General features: G+C 44.4%; 1 protein-coding gene across 1 annotated transcript in view; it reads right to left on the bottom strand.

Moving 5' to 3' along the window:
• The window catches only part of eif2ak4 (eukaryotic translation initiation factor 2 alpha kinase 4), a 69809-nt gene that overhangs the window by 2114 nt on the left and 48440 nt on the right, over positions 1-19255 (bottom strand). The window contains exons 32-38 of the mRNA XM_079528753.1: positions 17047-17133; positions 15324-15436; positions 15149-15207; positions 12360-12463; positions 11750-11818; positions 10032-10076; positions 6556-6671 (exon numbers count right to left, since the gene is read on the bottom strand). Coding sequence (XP_079384879.1) covers positions 6556-6671; positions 10032-10076; positions 11750-11818; positions 12360-12463; positions 15149-15207; positions 15324-15436; positions 17047-17133 — 593 coding nt within the window. The remainder of the gene's footprint in view (positions 1-6555; positions 6672-10031; positions 10077-11749; positions 11819-12359; positions 12464-15148; positions 15208-15323; positions 15437-17046; positions 17134-19255) is intronic.

The raw sequence follows: 19255 nt of genomic DNA, 5'->3' as shown, positions 1-19255 counted from the left end.
TATTAAGGCTTGGATGGCCTCAAATTTTTTAACACTCAACGAGGGAAAGACTGAGGTGCTGGTTTTCGATCATGCCCCAAGCTATCCCAACGCTGACCTTGGCCCACTCAGCATCAACACTCGCCCCTTTGTTAAAAATCTAGGAGTGCTCTTTGACAACAAATTTAAACTTGATAAGCAGATTAGTGCCGTTGTCAAAGCTAGCTTTTTCCAACTAAGGCTGCTGGCCAAGATCAAGGCCTATCTACCTCCCTCAGACCTAGAGAAAGTTGTACATGCCTTCATTTCCTCGCGGATTGACTACTGCAATGCCCTGTACTTTGGAATCGATCAATCTGCTATCAGACGCCTACAACTCGTCCAAAATGCTGCTGCCCGCCTCCTTACCGGAAAGAAAAAGCGCGATCATATTACACCTGTCCTTGCTTCCCTACACTGGCTCCCAGTTCGCTTTAGAATAGATTTTAAATTATTATTGTTTGTCTTCAAAGCCCAAAATGGGCATGCCCCCCCTTACCTCTGCGAGCTCATTAAACCATACGTCCCAGCCAGACCCTTGAGGTCAGCTGACCAACTGCGTTTGATTGTGCCTGGAACCTCATGTGTCACTAGAGGGGACCGAGCCTTCTCTGTGGCCGGTCCCACACTGTGGAATGCCCTGCCCCTTCCCATTCGTTCTGCCCAGTCCCTGGGTGTTTTTAAATCTCTCCTAAAGACCCACTTTTTCTCCCTGGCTTTTAATGTTGCCTGAAAACGCATACCCTTCTTATACCATGTCTGTTTATACTTCCGGTCTCACTTGTGGCTTTGTTTTTGTTTTGTTTTGTTTTGTTTTTCTTTCTTTTCTTTACATGCTCTTGTTGTTGCTGTTCTTGTTTACATGCTCTTGTTCAGCACTTTGGTTTGTCTTCGGTCAATGTAAATGTGCTATACAAATAAACTTTGATTTGATTTGATTTGATTTGAATGCCTATATTCAGGCCAGGTGCTGGATGTCAGGCGTCAAGGCAAACAACAAGGAAGAGGAAGGACACCAGTTTGTAGAGCTCCGAGACTTACTTTATTTTAAGGCCTTAAAATAAAGTAAGTCTCGGAGCTCTACAAACTGGTGTGCGGATGTTCTTCCTCTTCCTTGTTACTGTAGAACCCGTTCATCCAGCAGGATGCTACCTCCCAGGTCACAGGTGTGATGATAGGGCATACCAGTGGGCGTGGTTTTTTCCATAGAGATTTTTCAGAGAAAAGTTATATCAATTTTAAGCCTAGAATCAAGCCATCCAAGATCCTGGTGAATCATGACCATAAAACCTTTGATTCTGTGAAGACAAAAATAAATAATATATATATACTTTTTTATGTATATATTGAATACTTAATTATATGATATACTACATTTAATAAATACCCATTGTTTGGCATTTTATATATATATTTTTTCACAGTATCAAATGTCTGATGGTCATGACTCACCCGGATCCTGGATGGCCTGATTCTAGGCTTAAAATATTTTTGTAAATCTCTATGGGACATGTTTTGTAAATCTCTATGGGAAAAATGTATGGCCAATTTTGCAGGGGAACCAGATAAACACGCCCACTGCTATGCCCTATAGCCACCAGCAAAAAGTGTGACACTCAAAACAGAACCCCTACTGTACCTGCTCACTCATTACAAAACAGTTCTGGATGGACCCTGCTATGAGATCTAAAAAGATAAATTCAGCCACTCTTGACCAATAGATAATTTGAATCAATAATAATAATACATCATCTTGAATCAATTTCCACCTATAATCACAGGGCCTTGCGTTTTGAACGGCCAATGGGCTCTATGCACACACAGCATTTTGGAATGAACTTGGGCCCCTTCCCTACTTCTTTCACAGGTGTTACCGATGATACTAATGAAGGCTCTGTTCTATAGAGGGTATGCGCGTGACATCATCATCATACCCGGAAGTTATGCCGGACCGCCTACTGAGTGGCAAAAAACTACTTTCTGGCCTTGACAGCCCAGCCTGTACATCCAAACAGAAAAGTCTTATCTGATTGTATTAAACAATGTTAAACAACGTTAAACTCACTTTGCCACTCGATTTGCCATTGACTTTATGCATGCGCATTACACTCTATTCTGGTCAAACAGAGTCAGGGTCATGCAATTGTGCATGTTGGCTCACTGGAAACACTCTGCTACACAAGTGGGTCTCAAATGGCCCTGTACGGGTGTGTAACTTGAGTGTACAAAATATGTACAAAAGTGAACCAAATATTTGGTTCCATTTGTACCCTCTCAGAGTTATGGGGTCCTTGAAGGTTTGAGAACCACTGCACACTAAATGGAACAGAGCCTTAATTAGTGTCATCTGTGAAGGAAATAGGAAACAGCCCGGAAGTAACAAGAGTTATTGTGTGTGCATACTGATACTATGCATAGAGCCCATTACCCCACATAAACAAGGGCGCTCTAATTGGTCTACTTGCGTCCATTATCACCTGAATTATTGCCACTTTCCGTTTTTTTTAAACGGGAGGAGGGGTGATGGCAAGCTAGCAGCGGGCGGCGAGTTATGAGCCTGTTTTGAAGCTCCAACTTGAAAGGTAGTTTGGCTGAGAGAGGGGGGGGGGGGGGGGTACGCTGGTGATTGAGGGCCCCTCGGGACGCATTGGGGTTTATGATACTAACCCTAACCCGGCCAGTGGTGGAAAGTAACCAAGTAAATTTACTTAAGTACTGTACTTAAGTACAGTTTTGAGGTATTTTGTACTTGAGTATTTCCAATTTCCAGTACATTTACTTCCACTCCACTACATCTCAGAGGCAAATATTGTACTTTTGATCAAGTACATTTTGAATTTCGGACTTTTACTTTTAACGGAGTATTTCTACATTGCAGTATTGATACTTTTACTTAAGTAAAACATGTGCGTACTTTTCCCATCGTGGCGCTGCTGCCAGTGTTGCCGTACATCCCAACGACAACAAAGCGAACCGGCCGAATGTTTCAACTGTTGGCTCTGTTGCCTCCGTGACGTTCGCTTGACGCATGATTATGAAACCCACCACAGCTCTACGATAGACCCGTCTGATTGGCTCCCGGGCAGGCATAGTTTTACCGAGGTTAGGTTTAGGGTTAAGGTTAGGTATAGTTTGACTGAGGTTAAGTTTATAGTTAGGTATAGTTTTACTGAGGTTAGGTTTAGGTATAGTTTTACTGAGGTTAGGTTTAGGGTTAAGGTTAGGTTTAGGTATAGTTTGACTGAGGTTAGGTTTAGGTATAGTTTTACTGAGGTTAGGTTTAGGTATAGTTTTACTGAGTTTAGGGTTAAGTTTAGGTATAGTTTTACTGAGGTTAGGTTTAGGCTAGCTGCAAGAACTGTCAATCACAGCGACTACTGGCCAATCACAGAGGGGTTTGTCTAGAGCTGCGGTGGGATCCATAATAACACTCGCTCGATGGTAAACAATTCTCTCTTTCTGTCTCTCTCTCAATGGCGAACGGGACACGCAACACTGAGGTGTGTGTGTGTGTGTGTGTGTGTGTGTGTGTGTGTGTGTGGGGAGGGGGTGAAAAACAACTGCTCTGGTGAAGCCAGACACAAAGCTCTCATTGGAGCCGCCGGGGGAGTGGATTTCATTTCTTTTGTTGCCATATCCCATTCATGAAAGAAAAGGAAAATCCATCAAATCCCCTCACAGGGCTGCTCTCTATGGGCATTCGCTAGCGTCACGAGTCACAACACTGGAAGCACGGAGCAGGGGAGGTGGTGTGTGTACGTGTGTGTGTGTGTGTGTGTGTGGGGGGGCTGGGAGCAGAGTTGCCAGATTTTGCGAGAGAAATAAGCTATGAAAACGAGCCCAAATTAAAGAAGTGACCTGAGGCCACAGGGGAGTCAGATATTTGAAAATAGCAGATCTACAAGCTCGAGCCTGCTATTAAAAAAAATAATACAAATACAAAAAAAAAGAAAAGGTACAGGGGTAACAGAATACTCGTGGACAAATACACATAAATCTGCGGGTCCTTGAGATGAAAATGTGTGAGAACCACTGGTTTAACATCATTTAGGAAGCTTCAAACAAGCCCAAAATAGTAACTACACTTCGGAAACAAGTCCAAAAAACAACAACCTGCCGCAAACCACCAATATTTACAAGCAACTTTACAGAAAAAAACAAGCCCAAAGTCACTCATAATAATGAGCAACATGTGTGTGAGTGTGTGTGTGGGGGGGGGGGGGGGGGGGGGGGCTGGGAGCAGAGTTGCCAGATTTTGCGAGAGAAATAAGCTATGAAAACGAGCCAAAATTAAAGAAGTGACCTGAGGCCACAGGGGAGTCAGATATTTGAAAATAGCAGATCTACAAGCTCGAGCCTGCTATTAAAACAAATAATACAAATAAAATAAAATAAAAAAGGTACAGGGGTAACAAAATACTCGTGGACAAATACGAGTATTGAAATGAAAATGTGTGAGAACCACTTGTTTAACATCATTTAGGAAGCTTCAAACAAGCCCAAATTAGTAACTACACTTCGGAAACCAGCCCAAAAAACAACAACCTGCCGCAAACCACCAATATTTACAAGCAACTTTACAGAAAAAAACAAGCCCAAAGTCACTCATAATAATGAGCAACATGTGTGTGTGTGTGTGTGTGTGTGTGTGTGTGTGTGGGGGGGGGGGGGGGGGGGGGGGGGGGGGCTGGGAGCAGAGTTGCCAGATTTTGCGAGAGAAATAAGCTATGAAAACGAGCCAAAATTAAAGAAGTGACCTGAGGCCACAGGGGAGTCAGCTATTTGAAAATAGCAGATCTACAAGCTTGAGCCTGCTATTAAAAAAATAATACAAATAAAATAAAATAAAAAAGGTACAGGGGTAACAAAATACTCGTGGACAAATACGAGTATTGAAATGAAAATGTGTGAGAACCACTCGTTTAACATCATTTAGAAAGCTTCAAACAAGCCCAAATTAGTAACTACACTTCGGAAACCAGCCCAAAAAACAACAACCTGCCGCAAACCACCAATATTTACAAGCAACTTTACAGAAAAAAACAAGCCCAAAGTAAGTCACTCATAATAATGAGCAACATGGCAACACTGCCCGGGAGCTTGGGATAAATATTATAAACCACTCCACCCATAACCACAGTAATGGCTGAACCCAAAATACTTAACCTCCCCCCCCCGCCCCACACGTCAATCAACCAGGGGGTGTTAAGAGCCAGACATCACAGAAACTAAACGAGGTAAATCCTCGCCCCCCAGATTTCACCTCAGGAAATGGGATCACCTGAGGTTGTGATGTTCTGGAGGCGGTAGTTACATCTCGTCAGTTCTCCTGGAACACCTGCGGCGTGCCGGCTTAGTCCAGGCTTTGGAGTGGCAGCTGCCCATAAAAGGAAGTCTGCCTTTTTAAAGACGGGGTCGGGGGTATTACAATTTAATGTGTTCTACTATTTGTTTGCCTCAGGTTTCATGATTTATTTCTTGTTTTGTTTTTTTATTATAGGAAAGGCAAGTCAGGGCTTGACCTGTGGCATGTGGGAGCAGAGAGACAAGGATACAGGGTCTCCTTGGCAGTTCTAGCAGGGGCAGCACTGACATGATAAAGACCTAGGATACAGGGTCTCCTTGGCAGTTCTAGCAGGGGCAGCACTGACATGAAGAAGACCTACGTGGCCTGGGCCGGCCGAGCGGTCCAGGCACCTAGGCTGGAGCGCGTCGCGGGTTCGAGTCCCGGCGACCTTTGCTGCGTGTCTCCCCCCCCCCATCTCTCTCCCCCTTTCCTGTCAAACTACTGTAAATCTATCAATAAAAGGTAAAAAGCCCCCCAAAAAAAATCTTAAAAAAAAATAATAAAATAAGACCTATGTGTTGTTTTGAACAAGGCTATTCCACCCTGCACAAAGACTAGTCTCACGTAGCCAGACAACTATTCCACAATCTCTGAATGCTATATAGAGTCTGGCACTGCACCTCCCCAAATCAGAGTAAGGAACCTGCCATTTCCGATCACAAAAATATATTTTAAAATATCTTTAAAATGTATTTTTTTATTTCCATTTCTGCAAAGCAGCAAGCTATATATGGTTGCCTGAGATGACCTCTATTTCTATTAGGATACATTTGCGCGACTGTAAAGACAAAACGGAAGTGAGGAGGTATAGCTATAGGGGCGACTGTGGCTCAGGAGGTAGAGCAGGTCGTCCAATGATCCATGGGTCGGCGGTTCGAATCCCGGCTCCTCCTGTCTACATGTCGAAGTGTCCTTGGGCAAGACACTGAACCCCAAATTGCTCCCGATGTGCTGGTTGGTACCTTGCATGGCTTCCGCCGCAATCGGTGTATGAATGGGTGAATGTAATGCACAATCTATGTAAAGCGCCTTGGATAAAGGCGCTATATAAATGCACCATTTACCATTTAGCTTCACTTCCACTTTATCGCTTACTCATGATCAGAGCTTCCGTGCTCCAGACTGTATGAAAATTGCGAGAGGCAACAGTCTGGCCACATGAGACTGCACAGACATGGCAACACTCGTACCTTTTAACCATTTTCAAGCGGTGGATCTCCTCGCAGATGGACTTGAGGTAGCGCTGTTTGGGGAGGCGAGACAACAGATGCTGGACGCTGATGTTGAACTGCTCCTCGCTGTCAAACTGGGGAGAGACCAAGAAGAGACAACATCAAGTGTTGAGTTCGTCGACTAAAACTCTCATGAAAAATGTTTGTCGACTACCGGCTTTTTTCACTGACAAAAGCAAAAGAAAAACTGAGCTATGATGTCTACATCTAGGAAAAAATTCGGACAATTTCGTCAACAATCAAAAACTAGACTAAAATGTTTGGGTCTAGTGGAGAAGAGATCCAGAAGACGTTTGGTTGTGTGGACTGTGGAGGTGTCACTCTCCGAAAATAGCCGATCTACAAGCTCACAACGTGTCACAGTACATGTGGCAGCGCGTAGATCTGCTATTTTCGGCACACAGCTGAGTATACTGTAAATCAGGCATTGCAACACCATCACGGCCGGCCAAAATACATTTTAGTCAACTAAATCAACTGTAGATTTAGTCAACTAAAACTAAAACTTTTCATATGACTAAAACTAAATGGAATTTCATTCAAAAGACTAAAGACTAAAGACTAAAACAACATACAAATTTGCTGTCAAAATCAACACTGTTGGGGCCGGGCCGGGCTGGTGGTCCGGGCGTCTGGGCTGGTGGTCCGGCCTGGCAGAGTGTTGTGGGTTCGAGTCCCGATCCCGACTTCCTCCCCCCCCCCCCCCCCCCCCGTCTCTCTCCCCATTTACTGTGTACGTACTGTATATCTGTCAATAATGGGCAGAGAGCCTAGACAAATATCTTAAACAAAAACATCTACACCATTGCACATCAAGTCCACATTCTTTCATATCTGCTGTACAAGGATATGGAGCTACAGTACCCGTCACCCTCACAAGCTTAATATAGAGCCATCGTACAAATAGAACGACAAAGCTATCTTTTTTTTAATCACAAAAGGCCTTCCCCACCATAGTGTCGGACCTCAAACAAAGCACAGCATTATTCAGCTCCCTGTCAGACACTGAGGACCCCAAAGTCTCTCTCTCTCTCTCTGACCACAATAAACGGCAACGGGTATAAAAAGATTGATCTGAGGCTTTGAACACGTACATACACACACACACACCATGTATATTATTGCCTGTCATGGCTGTGCGGAGTGGGTCGAGATGAATAAGGCCGAGTTGCCTGGTCCCTTTGTGCTGGTGTGACTTGGGGTAATTAGAAGCTGCACATTTTGAAGCAGGCTTTTCCTGTTGGCCTGGCTCTGACCCACTGTGTATTGTCGTGCGTTTTCATGCGCTGAAAAAGTGTTTTCTTTGACGCGTGCGGTGGAAGGGGGCCGACTGTACAGGGAGCCCTTTCATTCGCAGCGAGGGGAGACTGCTGTTGCTTACATAACAGTGGTGTTAAGATCATTTTTCTTCTTTCTATATGGTTCCTCACACCATTATGACTGGCGTTACCTTTTCTTTTCTTTTCTTTTTACACCACGCTGATGGAAACCAGCGTGTCTGCAGCCGATACAGTCCAAGTGAGGCCAATGTGGAATGTGAATTGCAAACACGTCAGTGGTGGATATTATTTGTATTAACTGTGTCTGTCTGCGTGTTAGGGATGGGGTCGGGCACGCGTTCAGCCGTGTACATGATAATAAATCACTCTCCGCTGAGAACTAATTAACCGTGAGTTTCTCAGACAGGATTAAACATCCATTGTTAGTTCTTTATTCACTTTATGTCCTAGCAGTGACAGCTACGCCAACCATACTTCTGTCCAGAGCCACAATATTACCGTAAACCTCATCTTGATGGATTTATACTACAGTACATTGTGTCAAATATCCAATGTTGCTGCCCACCAAAATCTATATTAAGTTCCAAACAATTAAGCAGCAATGTTTAGGCCGGGGGAAACGCGTTTTTAATGGATTGGCTTTAAAAAAATAAACCACAGTTTGCTTTGAAACCAAAGCTTATAAAAAGACATCTAGGAAGCCGGAAAGCTGTGGGAAAGCATTTCCAGAAAGACAGAAGACTGTTAACTTTGTTTCAGTTGAAACAGTTCTCCCTTGTAGGCTCTTTCTATAATAAAGACGGTTGCCTTGATTTCCTGCGTTGAGAAGTGCTGACATCGGTTGTGCTACACACTGGTCATGATACAGTTGGCGTGTCAAAAGCTTGTGATGCGATTCATTTGCATAAATATGACATCATGACGCTACTGTTAATCTGGGATAACCACAAACATTTAAAGTGTACATCTTTAACAGCAACAAAAAGATATATCCCAAACGCCCATCCCTACTGTATGTATGAGTAGTTGCGAACGCAGTGATTGCGAACGCAGTGATTGTGAACGCAGTGATTGTGAACGCAGTGATTGTGAACGCAGTGATTGCGAACGCAGTGAGCATTTACTATGAGACACAGCAGATCATGTCTGTCTGTGTGTGTCTGTCTGTGTGTCACGCGGTAACACCACCCGCCCACCACCAGAGGGCGCAGCTGTATCACACACGCAAAACACACACGCACACACACGCATGCACGCAAAAAAAAAAAAAAAACTTAAAAAATAAATACATTTAAAAATAATACAAAATAATAATAAATACAAATAAAAATAAAATTAAGAGGAAAAAAAGCTCTGTGTGTATGTGTGTGTCAGACTGCCACAACAGCTGCGTTCGCTTCCCGCGTTCACGCGTCTTACTTGTGTTGTAGTGGAGTCCACCTAAAGCCCAAGTCAAGACCAAGTCAGAGGGGGGCAGAGTCCGAGTCAAGACCGAGTGTGGGAGGGGGTCGAGTCCGAGACCAGATTCTATTTTATTTTTCTCATTTTATAGCCGGTACAGAAAACACTGCGAGAGCAGGCAGGCGCATCAGCTGTTACTTAACAAGACAAGACAGTTCTCCTATAATGTTAATGTGAATAGTCTCCTCATAATTTTTATAATAAAATGATCCATTGCAGTGTAGCGACTAGTGACTTGTGACTCGAGTTGACTCGGTGGGGGCAGAGTTCTGAGTCCCTTGGTCCGAGACAGAGTCAAGTCCAAGTCAAATTAAGGGGCGAGACCGAGTCAATGAAAATGTGGACTCGAGACCGGACTCGAGTCATGGACTCGAGCAGTACAACAACACCATGTAAGAGGCTATACATACACAGCAAGGGGGGGGGCAGGTATAAACAAACAGCCTCTGGCAGCCGGCCACTGCTCTCTGTGGAACACAACAGGGGTGTTTTCCCCAGACTGGGCTGTTAAAAAGGAAGGATACGGGATCCCCTTTCTTCCTGTTCCAGGGACCCTCACCTCTGCTGGCCTTTTGCTTTCACCCACCCCTCCCTCCCTCCCTCCCTCCCTCTTTCCCTCCCTCCCTCCATTCAATGAGAAGTGGCCTTTTATTGACTCTGTTCATGACAAGACCACTAGAGAACCCCCAGTACCTCCAGAGACAGGAAGTAGATGAGCGTTTCCTTCTGCAGGTCCACCTGCGGGGTAGAAGAGGAGGGGGGTGGGGGGGGTGAGTAGAACACAATGGAAGCTCGTCCATTTTCATTACACGTACTTACAATTTAGTACTTTACTTGTACTTTCTACTCCACATCTCAGAGGCAAATATTGTGCTTTTACTACACTACATTTATTTGTAAGCTTTAGTTACTACAGTAGTTACTTTGGAGATTTTGATTATTATTACAAAACATACAGTAACCTCTCCAGCCCTATATACATTTTGGCCGTTTGAAAATAGCCGATCTACAAGCTCACAATGCGTCACATTGTGAGCTTGTGGATCTGCAATTTTCAAAATATCTTTATACATCGGAAAACCTGAAGTGGAACATTCTGCATAATGAGTACTTTTACTTTTTGTACCTGAAATGAAATGATTACTATATTTACCCAGGGTATCTGGGCTAAGCTCAAGAACTTGTTTCCAGCCAGGCCCTGCTCATAGAACATTTCATCGTAGTGGTTCAATGCCTTGTTCAAGGGCACTTCAGCGGTGGTAATTTTAACGTGTCGGTCCGCTGATTCGAACTGGCGACCTTCCGGTATCAAGACCGCTCCGCAATCCGTTCGGCCACCGCTGCCACTATGTACAGTACATTTCGAGGCCAATACTTTTGTACTTTTACTCAAGTACATTTTGGAATTCCGGACTTTCACTTGTGACAGAGAATTTCTACGCTGCCGTGTTGATACTTTTAGTACAAAATGTACTTGTACTTTTTCCACCACTGCGCATACGGTTCATAACAACACGACATACATTTCCTCAGGAAGTGGCTCCTGCATCCTTATACCTCGAGGGAAAACATACACAAGGCCGGCGGGACAAAACCAGGAAGCAAAAAAAAAAAACGTCCGCGGACAGGTGGTCACTGTTTATTTGTGCGCTGTGCTGTGCGGTCTCAATTTGGAGACAGCACAGCGGGGGGAAAAGATTGCTCTATAATTCCGCTTTCATAAACGCGATCACCGCTAGGACCCGATGTCATTTTCTTTGCAGGAAATTGGAAGACTAATGGCCTTGTGGCTTTGTCATGGGAAAACGACCGCTGTTCTGTTCCATTTGGGACTGATAGGAGTGGTAAACAGGCCGCTGGCATGAAGCGAGGCAGACACTCTGGCCTGAGAAACACCGCTATCAGGGTGATTATGTCTGTTCCGTTTCAATAACTCTAGCACTGAAGGCAGCGTTGGTGACGGGATCCAGACACAAACAAAGCGCCGGGGATGATAAACGTATTTACCAAATGCATTTACCCGAAACGAAAAACAAAAAAACAAAAAAACAAACAGGCACAAGAAGGGATAATCTACTTTAATACCTCGCTGCAGTTTTTACTACAAAACCACAAATGAACGAAACACGCCGGGCCATTCCGATTCGTCCCACACATGTGCACACTGTGTTCTGTTTGGTGTTTATTGTTCTGCCCACAAGTTAAACGGTTACGTTGGCAATCTCAGCCCCAGCAGGGGGTTCCAGGGACCCAGCAGGGGGTTCCAGGGACATGTGAACGACAAGGAAAAGGGGACCGTGTCCTCTGATGTTTTGCTATTTTAGCAAAAAAAATACACTTTCTGGTTCTTGTGATTTCGCACATGGATTGGACAGATAAGGTGGGAGAATGAGGGGGGCAAACAAACTTACAGCCAGAACTTCAATGTCATTGCTCTTGTTCTGCAAATTGCTACCAACATTCTGCAATCTGCTTTGGATCTGAAAAGAGAAAAGGGGGGGAGAGAGAGAAAGTGACGGGGGAGAGAGGAGGGGGGAAGAGAGAGGAGAATAATTGCTCCCATGATCAAAATCAAACAGTGGAAAACAAAAAACGATTCTTCCTCACATGCAATCTTTCTCTGTGAGAGCCAGCGGGCGTTTTAACAGCGCCTGTTAACATACGCTAGTGACAAAGGCACAGAGGGTGCCAGCACGCACTGGACAGAGATGGAAACACAGAGGGAGGGAGGGAGGAAGAGAGAGTGTGAGAGAGAGAAATAGAAGAGAGAGAGAGAGAGAGAGAGAGAGAGGGAGAGAGGGGAGGCAGTCTGATGGAAAGGGAAGGAGAGTAACCCCAGATAGTAGTAATTGATTTCCAAAGCAGTCACAGAGGTCCCTGGCAGAGAGAGAGAGCAACATTCAGCGTCTCTGTCGGAGGCCAAACTCTGGTCGCGTGGATCTCGTGGTGCGCAGCGTGACTGAACCTCAGTGTGCGTGCATGTCTGCGTGCGTGTGTGCGCACCATGTGTCGCCAACTGACCTGAGTTTCATAGCGTCTCCTCGCACTGGCGGAAACTTTATCGGGGCTGATGACGTTCACATTTATGTTCACGGCGCTACTGCTCCCATGCTGCTCCGACGACCCTGCGTACGCACACAGGAAAGTGCTTACAACTCATTCCCAATTTGATCCATTATTATAAAAGAGGCTTTGACCCCTTTGTCACACCGCAGAAACATGCGTATCCAATAAACAGTCTCGAGCAGCCATTCTTTTGCTCAGACTATTCAGTACAGTGAACGGAATTAACATGTCTGCATGTGGAGGTATGCCAGAACTGGTGTGAAATCTCACACTGTGATCAGTCGCTCAGGGGGCTCACACTGCGCACGTAACACTGTTTTACTTTTTTGGGTCATGTGGTGTAAAAGAAGTCAAACAAAGCACGGCTATAACAAAAAACAGCCCTCCTCTTATACCCATGCCAACATTCAAAAGTCACCATAGTCTAAAGCAGTGGTTCTCAACCTTCATTTCAGCCCCGTTTCATATATAGGCCACTGAACAATATGAATTTGATATAATATTTTTTAATTTGGGAAACCTAATCTAACACTGAAAAGTGTACAAACAGAACCAAGTGTCCATTTGGTTCCCTTTTCACAACGCCAGAGTTACAAAAGGTCCTTTTGTTCCCAACTATCAATCACTTAAAGGGCCACTTCACACCTTTTTCAACCAGATCTTATTTTAATGATGTTTGGGAGACACGAAACACTTCCCTGGGGTTTTTATGTGGGCAATATGTGTGTTTAGATATTTCAGTATTTCAAAGTGTCCATGGGCTCCATTATGGGCTCACTTACTTCCTGGACTACATGTTGTCTCAGTAAGACAGCCCTCCCCCTATCCACAAGGATGAGCAGTGGACCAAAGCATTATGGGGATTGTAGTCCAAGAAGGAAGTGAGCCCTGTGTCCATGACATCATGGAGCGGTGAGCCCATGGACACTTTGAAATACTGAAATATCTAAAAACACAAATTATCCACATAAAAACCCCAGGAAGTGTTTCTCAACTCCCAAACACAATTAAAATAAGATCTGATTGTAAAAGGGGTGAAGTGGCCCTTTAAGGCCTCGACAGAGTCCGTTTTGCCCCTTGCGGAGGGGTGAGTCAAAACGCAAGGTTATTTAGTCCTTACATAGTCCCTGCGTGAGTTACGTCGCTATTGTAGGCTTGCGTCGGTCTATAATGTGCAATCAACTATTCGTCCACTGAGGTATGACAGATTAGATTGTACAAACTGTACTGACACACGGGCCACTTTATTTTTGTTATGAGTTGAGATGTAGTTATAATTGTATATAGTGAGTTTTACACTATATCATCAAGTATATGCCTACGCCTTGCAAGCTTGAAACTTGATTATTCTAATTGAATTGACCCAGTTTTGCATCTTTTGCTAGTGATGTAATCAATTAATCATTGTGTTCACACAGGGAAGATTAAACGATGCAGTCTACCATTCATTGTCAAAGGAAGCCAGAGACATGAAGTCCATTACTAGTGGATGATCATCTGCAACGGAAAACACGGTTTGTTGGTCGCGTCTTGCTTAATGTAAATCGCTCTGGATTAGGAGCGTCTGCCCAGCAGGCGCGCCTGGGCTATAGAGCCATGCGATCCGTTCTCATATCAATAAACTTTGTCCTTTGGACAATACTTCGTCCTGGGCGTCGGGCATTACTAATAGAAAGGACAAAGTACTTCGTCCTGGGCGATGGGCGTGTTAACACAAACGGTGCCGGGATTCCTTCAAAATAGGAGCTCTGGGGTGCCGGAAAGACATGGCTGCTTTTACTCTGAAACCCACGACCCGGAAACAATCCGCTAAAAAACTTTGCTTTACATTGCTAGCTTACATTGCTATCGTTTTAATTTATACGATATATGATCCAAAAAGCGTTCATATTTTGCGGGAGAGACGGATGAGGAGCAGAAATGAAGCGCTAGTATATCGATCAGTTCAAAACCACGGAGAGTGCCCTGGCTTAGGAGAAACGAGTCATTCTTTCTGCCGCACTAACAGCTAAGTCAACGGTAAGCTAACATTAGCCCAGAGCGTAGCATACGGTAGCCGAAAGGCGAACTGTCTACAGACGTCGTATCCGCTTTCAGAAACAGAAAGAGGAGGAAAAGCCTTCTTGCTCTCTGCTGCCAAAGGACACCAGGGGTACTTTTGTCTGCTTGCGTTGGATTGGGGTTCATTCGCAGACCGACGGATGACGCAAGGGAGCTGACGCAAGGGGAGACATTTCTCTCACCCTCCGTTGCTTAGCGCTTCCTGCGCCGATTACGTTCGACTCTGTAAAGCACTTTAGCTGGGGAATCCCTGGGTGCACCAAGACACCACGTTGACAAACAGTGGTCTAAACTAAAATAGTTCATTTAAAATAGTTAACGACATAAATACTGTGGTAATGATAAGGCAGTTTCCCCCTGGGAGAAAATTGGGGTCCATGGCCTTAGCATGCATCGCAATCTGGGGGTCCTTAGCCTCGGTACCCAGGCTTTAATTTTCGTTTGCAAGTCGGCTCAAAAATGAAAGCCTGGGGAAACCCATTGGAAAATGGGGCATAGGAAGCACACTTCCTTGTATTTCGCTAACCAACTTTGGTGACGTCCACCGCCTGTTTTCAACCGGCACCCTCCCCTCTAGACCAGAGATCATATAGGCTGGGGCCCAGGCCTAACCCGACTCCGCCAAGCCCAGGCCAGGGGGTCCTTGAAATGGAGAAAAGTTGAGAATGACTTGCGTGCAGTACCTGAGGTGTTGAGAAGTGATCCTTTAGGGTTCTGCAGCGAGATGCTCTCAGATATCTCCCTGTGGAGAGGAGGAGGCGACGAGGACATGTGGTCAGAACAAGGCTGTTTATCTCTCTCCACAGAAAGCCATTCTCCAGAGCGTTGGCGAGCAGACGTCCCGATCGATCGCTTTACCTGATGTTTCTGTCCTCGCAATATTTGGTCCGACATTTCTGGACGATGTGGTCCACCAGGTCTGACTCAGGAATCCGTTTCTCCGACTGCCTGTCCTTCTCAAAGGACTTGACCTGCAGACACCAAATTACATTTCCACATGCTCTCACATTCTGCCCAGGGATATTTCAGTTATCTAAAACTACAAAGGGAAAACATATTTACTTAACTGAAACTAAAATAAAAAACTAAGTGTTACTTAAACTAAAACAAACAATGGAATACTAACTAAAACAAATTAGAATTGCATGTAAAATTATCTTTGTTTTATATGTTCCACCATCACATTTGATGCAGTCAAACAGAAAAAGGAAATAAAATCGAAAACGAATTCATTTCAAAAGTATAATAACTCTGATTCCAATGTATTGTTATTCTCTCTTAGAGAATAACCTGCAGAAGGAAGGCAGACAAACACATTACGGTATAAAGCTGTCTGTTTGTGAACTGGCTAGACAGACTGCTACATAATATTAATATCTGCTCAAAGACTGTGGGACGAAGCAGCACAAACGGCACTAAAAGAATGCTATCTCTGGCAGGTAAGATTATGGCCGCCCTCTCATATTTTACTTGAAGGATATCAGGTCTTGCCGTCAAACAGAAAGATTCATAGTCCCACAGGCTCGCACCCGACAGACTGCATAACTCTCTAAGTAGGCCTCAGTGCTCTTGTGTAGACTATTGGACTGAGCACTAACCACTAACCACCCCATACATTTCACTGTATGAAATTTTAAAAAATATATATATATATATATAATAGATTTTTTTTTATAATAATTAAATAAATAATACTATATTAGCCAATTTATACCAGAGGCCGATAAAAAAAAAAAAAGGCTTCTAAATCCTAAAAGCTTTCTGAAAAACCTGTTTCTATGTCAGTGGTTTTTAAACTATTTCATGTCAAGGACCCCAAAAATTATGTAATTGGCCGCCGACCCCCCCATCTGAAAATATGTTGTTCCAGGGACCCCCTAGATCGAAGCAAAGATTTGAGTTAAAAACTTTCGCTCTGAAAGAATATATATATATTCAAAGATTTGGCCACATTTTCATGATTTTTCAAAAATAGCAGATCTACAAGCTCTTAGCGCGGCACTCTGTGCCGTGCTATGAGCTTGTAGATCTGCTTCCTTTGTTGTGCTGTAAAATACAGTGTTATCTATACGAAACAAAGTACTGTGCAATGTGTCTTCTACAAGAAACATTTTAGCACAATATTGATAATAAAGATGACTTAACCCATTCTGGGCGGGAACCCCTTTTGGTGTTTTAGGCATTATGTTATACTTTAGCTGTTGAAAAATAGCAGATCTACAAGCTCATAGCGTGGCACCGAGTGCCGCGCTACGAGCTTGTAGATCTGCTATTTTTGAAAAATCATAAAAATCTGGAATGTATATTGTTTCAGAGGGAACGTTTTTAACTCAAATCTTTGCTTCTGGGGGGGTCCCTGGAACTACATATTTCCAGATGGGGATCTGAAGCCAAATACAGATAATTCTGGGGGTCTTTGACATGAAAAAGGTTGAGCACCACTGACATAGAAACATAGGTTTTTCAGGATTTAGAAGACATTTGTAGATTCGTCCAAAGATGAATTAAACAAAATCTTAGGGTATAATAAGGTATGGCTGGAGCACACTGAATAACATTAGGATGGATGATGATGCTGTACCTTCACATAGTTGCCCTCCTTATCAGACACCAGCACCATGCAGGTGATGCTGGCCTGTCTGCAGTGCTCCAACAAGGTATCCTGAGACTGAACACACACACACACACACACACACAGTCACACCCACACACACACACACACACACACACACACACCCACACCCACACCCACACCCACACCCACACACAGTGTTAATTCCGTCGACTAAAGGCCTATTCATAAACCATCCAGGTGATGAGGTGACCACCGTTTCGGAATAAGCCTTTAAACTGTTGACAAAAAACGCTGACAAAAACAATACAACTGTTCGTCGACCATGCTGTTTCACTGACAAAAAAGGCCTGAGGAAACGTTGCTCCATTAAATAAGACAATACTCATGTGCCGAGCAGATACACAGTGTGCCTTATTGCTTTCATTGATGTCCACTGGCCTACGCACCTGTGCATACGCCTGATTTCTGGGTGTGCGAAAGTTTTCTCCTACAGTATCACTGACAAAAAAAGAAAAGAAAACTAACCCTTTTCGGCAACAAATAAAAGCTAGACAAAAAATGTTAGGGTCGGGACTCGGGACTAGTGGAGAAGAGATCCAGTAGAACAAGTCATTTTATGCTTTGTTGTGTGGGTGTCACTCCGAAAATAGCTGATCTACAAGCTCACAACGTGTCGCGCTGCGTCAGAAATGAACACAGGCAAGAAGCAACATATTCATACTGCCACTTCCTGGTGGGTTCAGGCGGGGGTGGGGTGGGGTGGTGGGGGGGGAGGGACACAGAGACCAACTGATGCTAAAAAGCAACATTTCCAGCAGGCGCTAGCAATTATTGGCTATATAGACACTGAATGTTATCACAACATACAGGACAAGCGAACCTTTCATCACTAGGGGTTCCAGTGTATTATTGATGATAAGCTCTCCCTGCACGGCTACAGGATGATGACGTGGGAATCATGGGGGACGTAGTTCATCAAGTCTGAAGGCGGTCAGCCAGCTGTTAGCCAGCCTTGGGCTTGTTGTTTTTTGTAGAGTCGCTTGTAAATATTTGTAGTTAGTTTGCGGGTTGCTGCTTTTCGGGCTCGTTTCCAAAGTGTAGTTGCTTATTTGGGGCTTGTTGTGTCTGATGTTGTTTAAACCAGTGGCTCTCAAACATTTTGATGTCAAGGACCCCCAAATTAATTAACTCATGAATTGATTCGTCCACAGACCCCCCCCCCCCCCCCCCCCCCCAATCGGAGAATGTTTTGTTCCAGGGACCCCCGCACATATATTTGCGATATAAATATAGGTTTAAAGTGCTCATGTGGCCTATAATCGCTTCTTTTGGGCTTGTCTGCCTAGACGTGACTGCTTATTTCTCGCTGGTGGCCCCTAGTGCGACTAATCTTACGGCCGGCCCCTGAAGAGAGTTTGTGCCAAGTTTGATGCAGATTGGAGCAACGGTGTACCTGTGGCCCCCGGGGTCCCCCTCACTCATAGCCCCTGGTGTGGCTATTGTCAAGGCAGATACCTGAACGGCGTGTGTGCCAAATTTGGTGCGGATTGGAACAACGGTGCACCTTGCAAGTCCGGATGTTACGTTTGTAACGTCCAACAGCCGTACAATTTTAATATAGGATAGCTGTTTTGCAAGATGACAATTTGTGAAAATCTTCTCCTATAATGACATCAAATTGATTTGAAAATAATTCAACTGTAACAATTAGTCAAAACATCAGTAATCGACTAATTGGAGGACTAGGACTCGTGATCGGCATTTGACCCCAAAACTCTGGCATCGGTCGGGCTCTACAGAACAGTTCATAAAAGTGGCACAGTCGCCCATTTTACAGTGACCTTTGCAGTGACACTGACTCAGTTAGAGGAGTTTTGCTTGGAACACGGAGAGCTTGGACTTCCCATGCAGGGAAATACAAAAATCAATGTTTGCGCAGGTAGCACATTCGACCACATCGTTAAGCATATATGTGTTTTTGTGCGAGCGTGACAGCCTGATTTATCCTCAAACTCAGCCAGACGGTTTAATCTGGCTCCCTGGTTAGATGACCTAGCGGCAGAGAAAAACAAACTGTGTTTGTGTGCATTAGAATGTAACTTTGTCTCAAAGCTGCACTCAACGACAGAAAAGTCAGTCGGAACTGCAAGAGATTGCCTAAAGGGAGACGGGGCAGCTTTGGGCCATATGCCTCTCTTGGGTCGACCGCATTGTG

Source organism: Electrona antarctica (assembly GCF_951216825.1).
Source record: "Electrona antarctica genome assembly, chromosome: 18".
NCBI classification, from domain to species: Eukaryota; Metazoa; Chordata; class Actinopteri; order Myctophiformes; family Myctophidae; genus Electrona; species Electrona antarctica.
The sequence above is the reverse complement of the archived record's forward strand: the minus strand, read 5'-3'. Positions and strand labels throughout refer to the sequence as shown.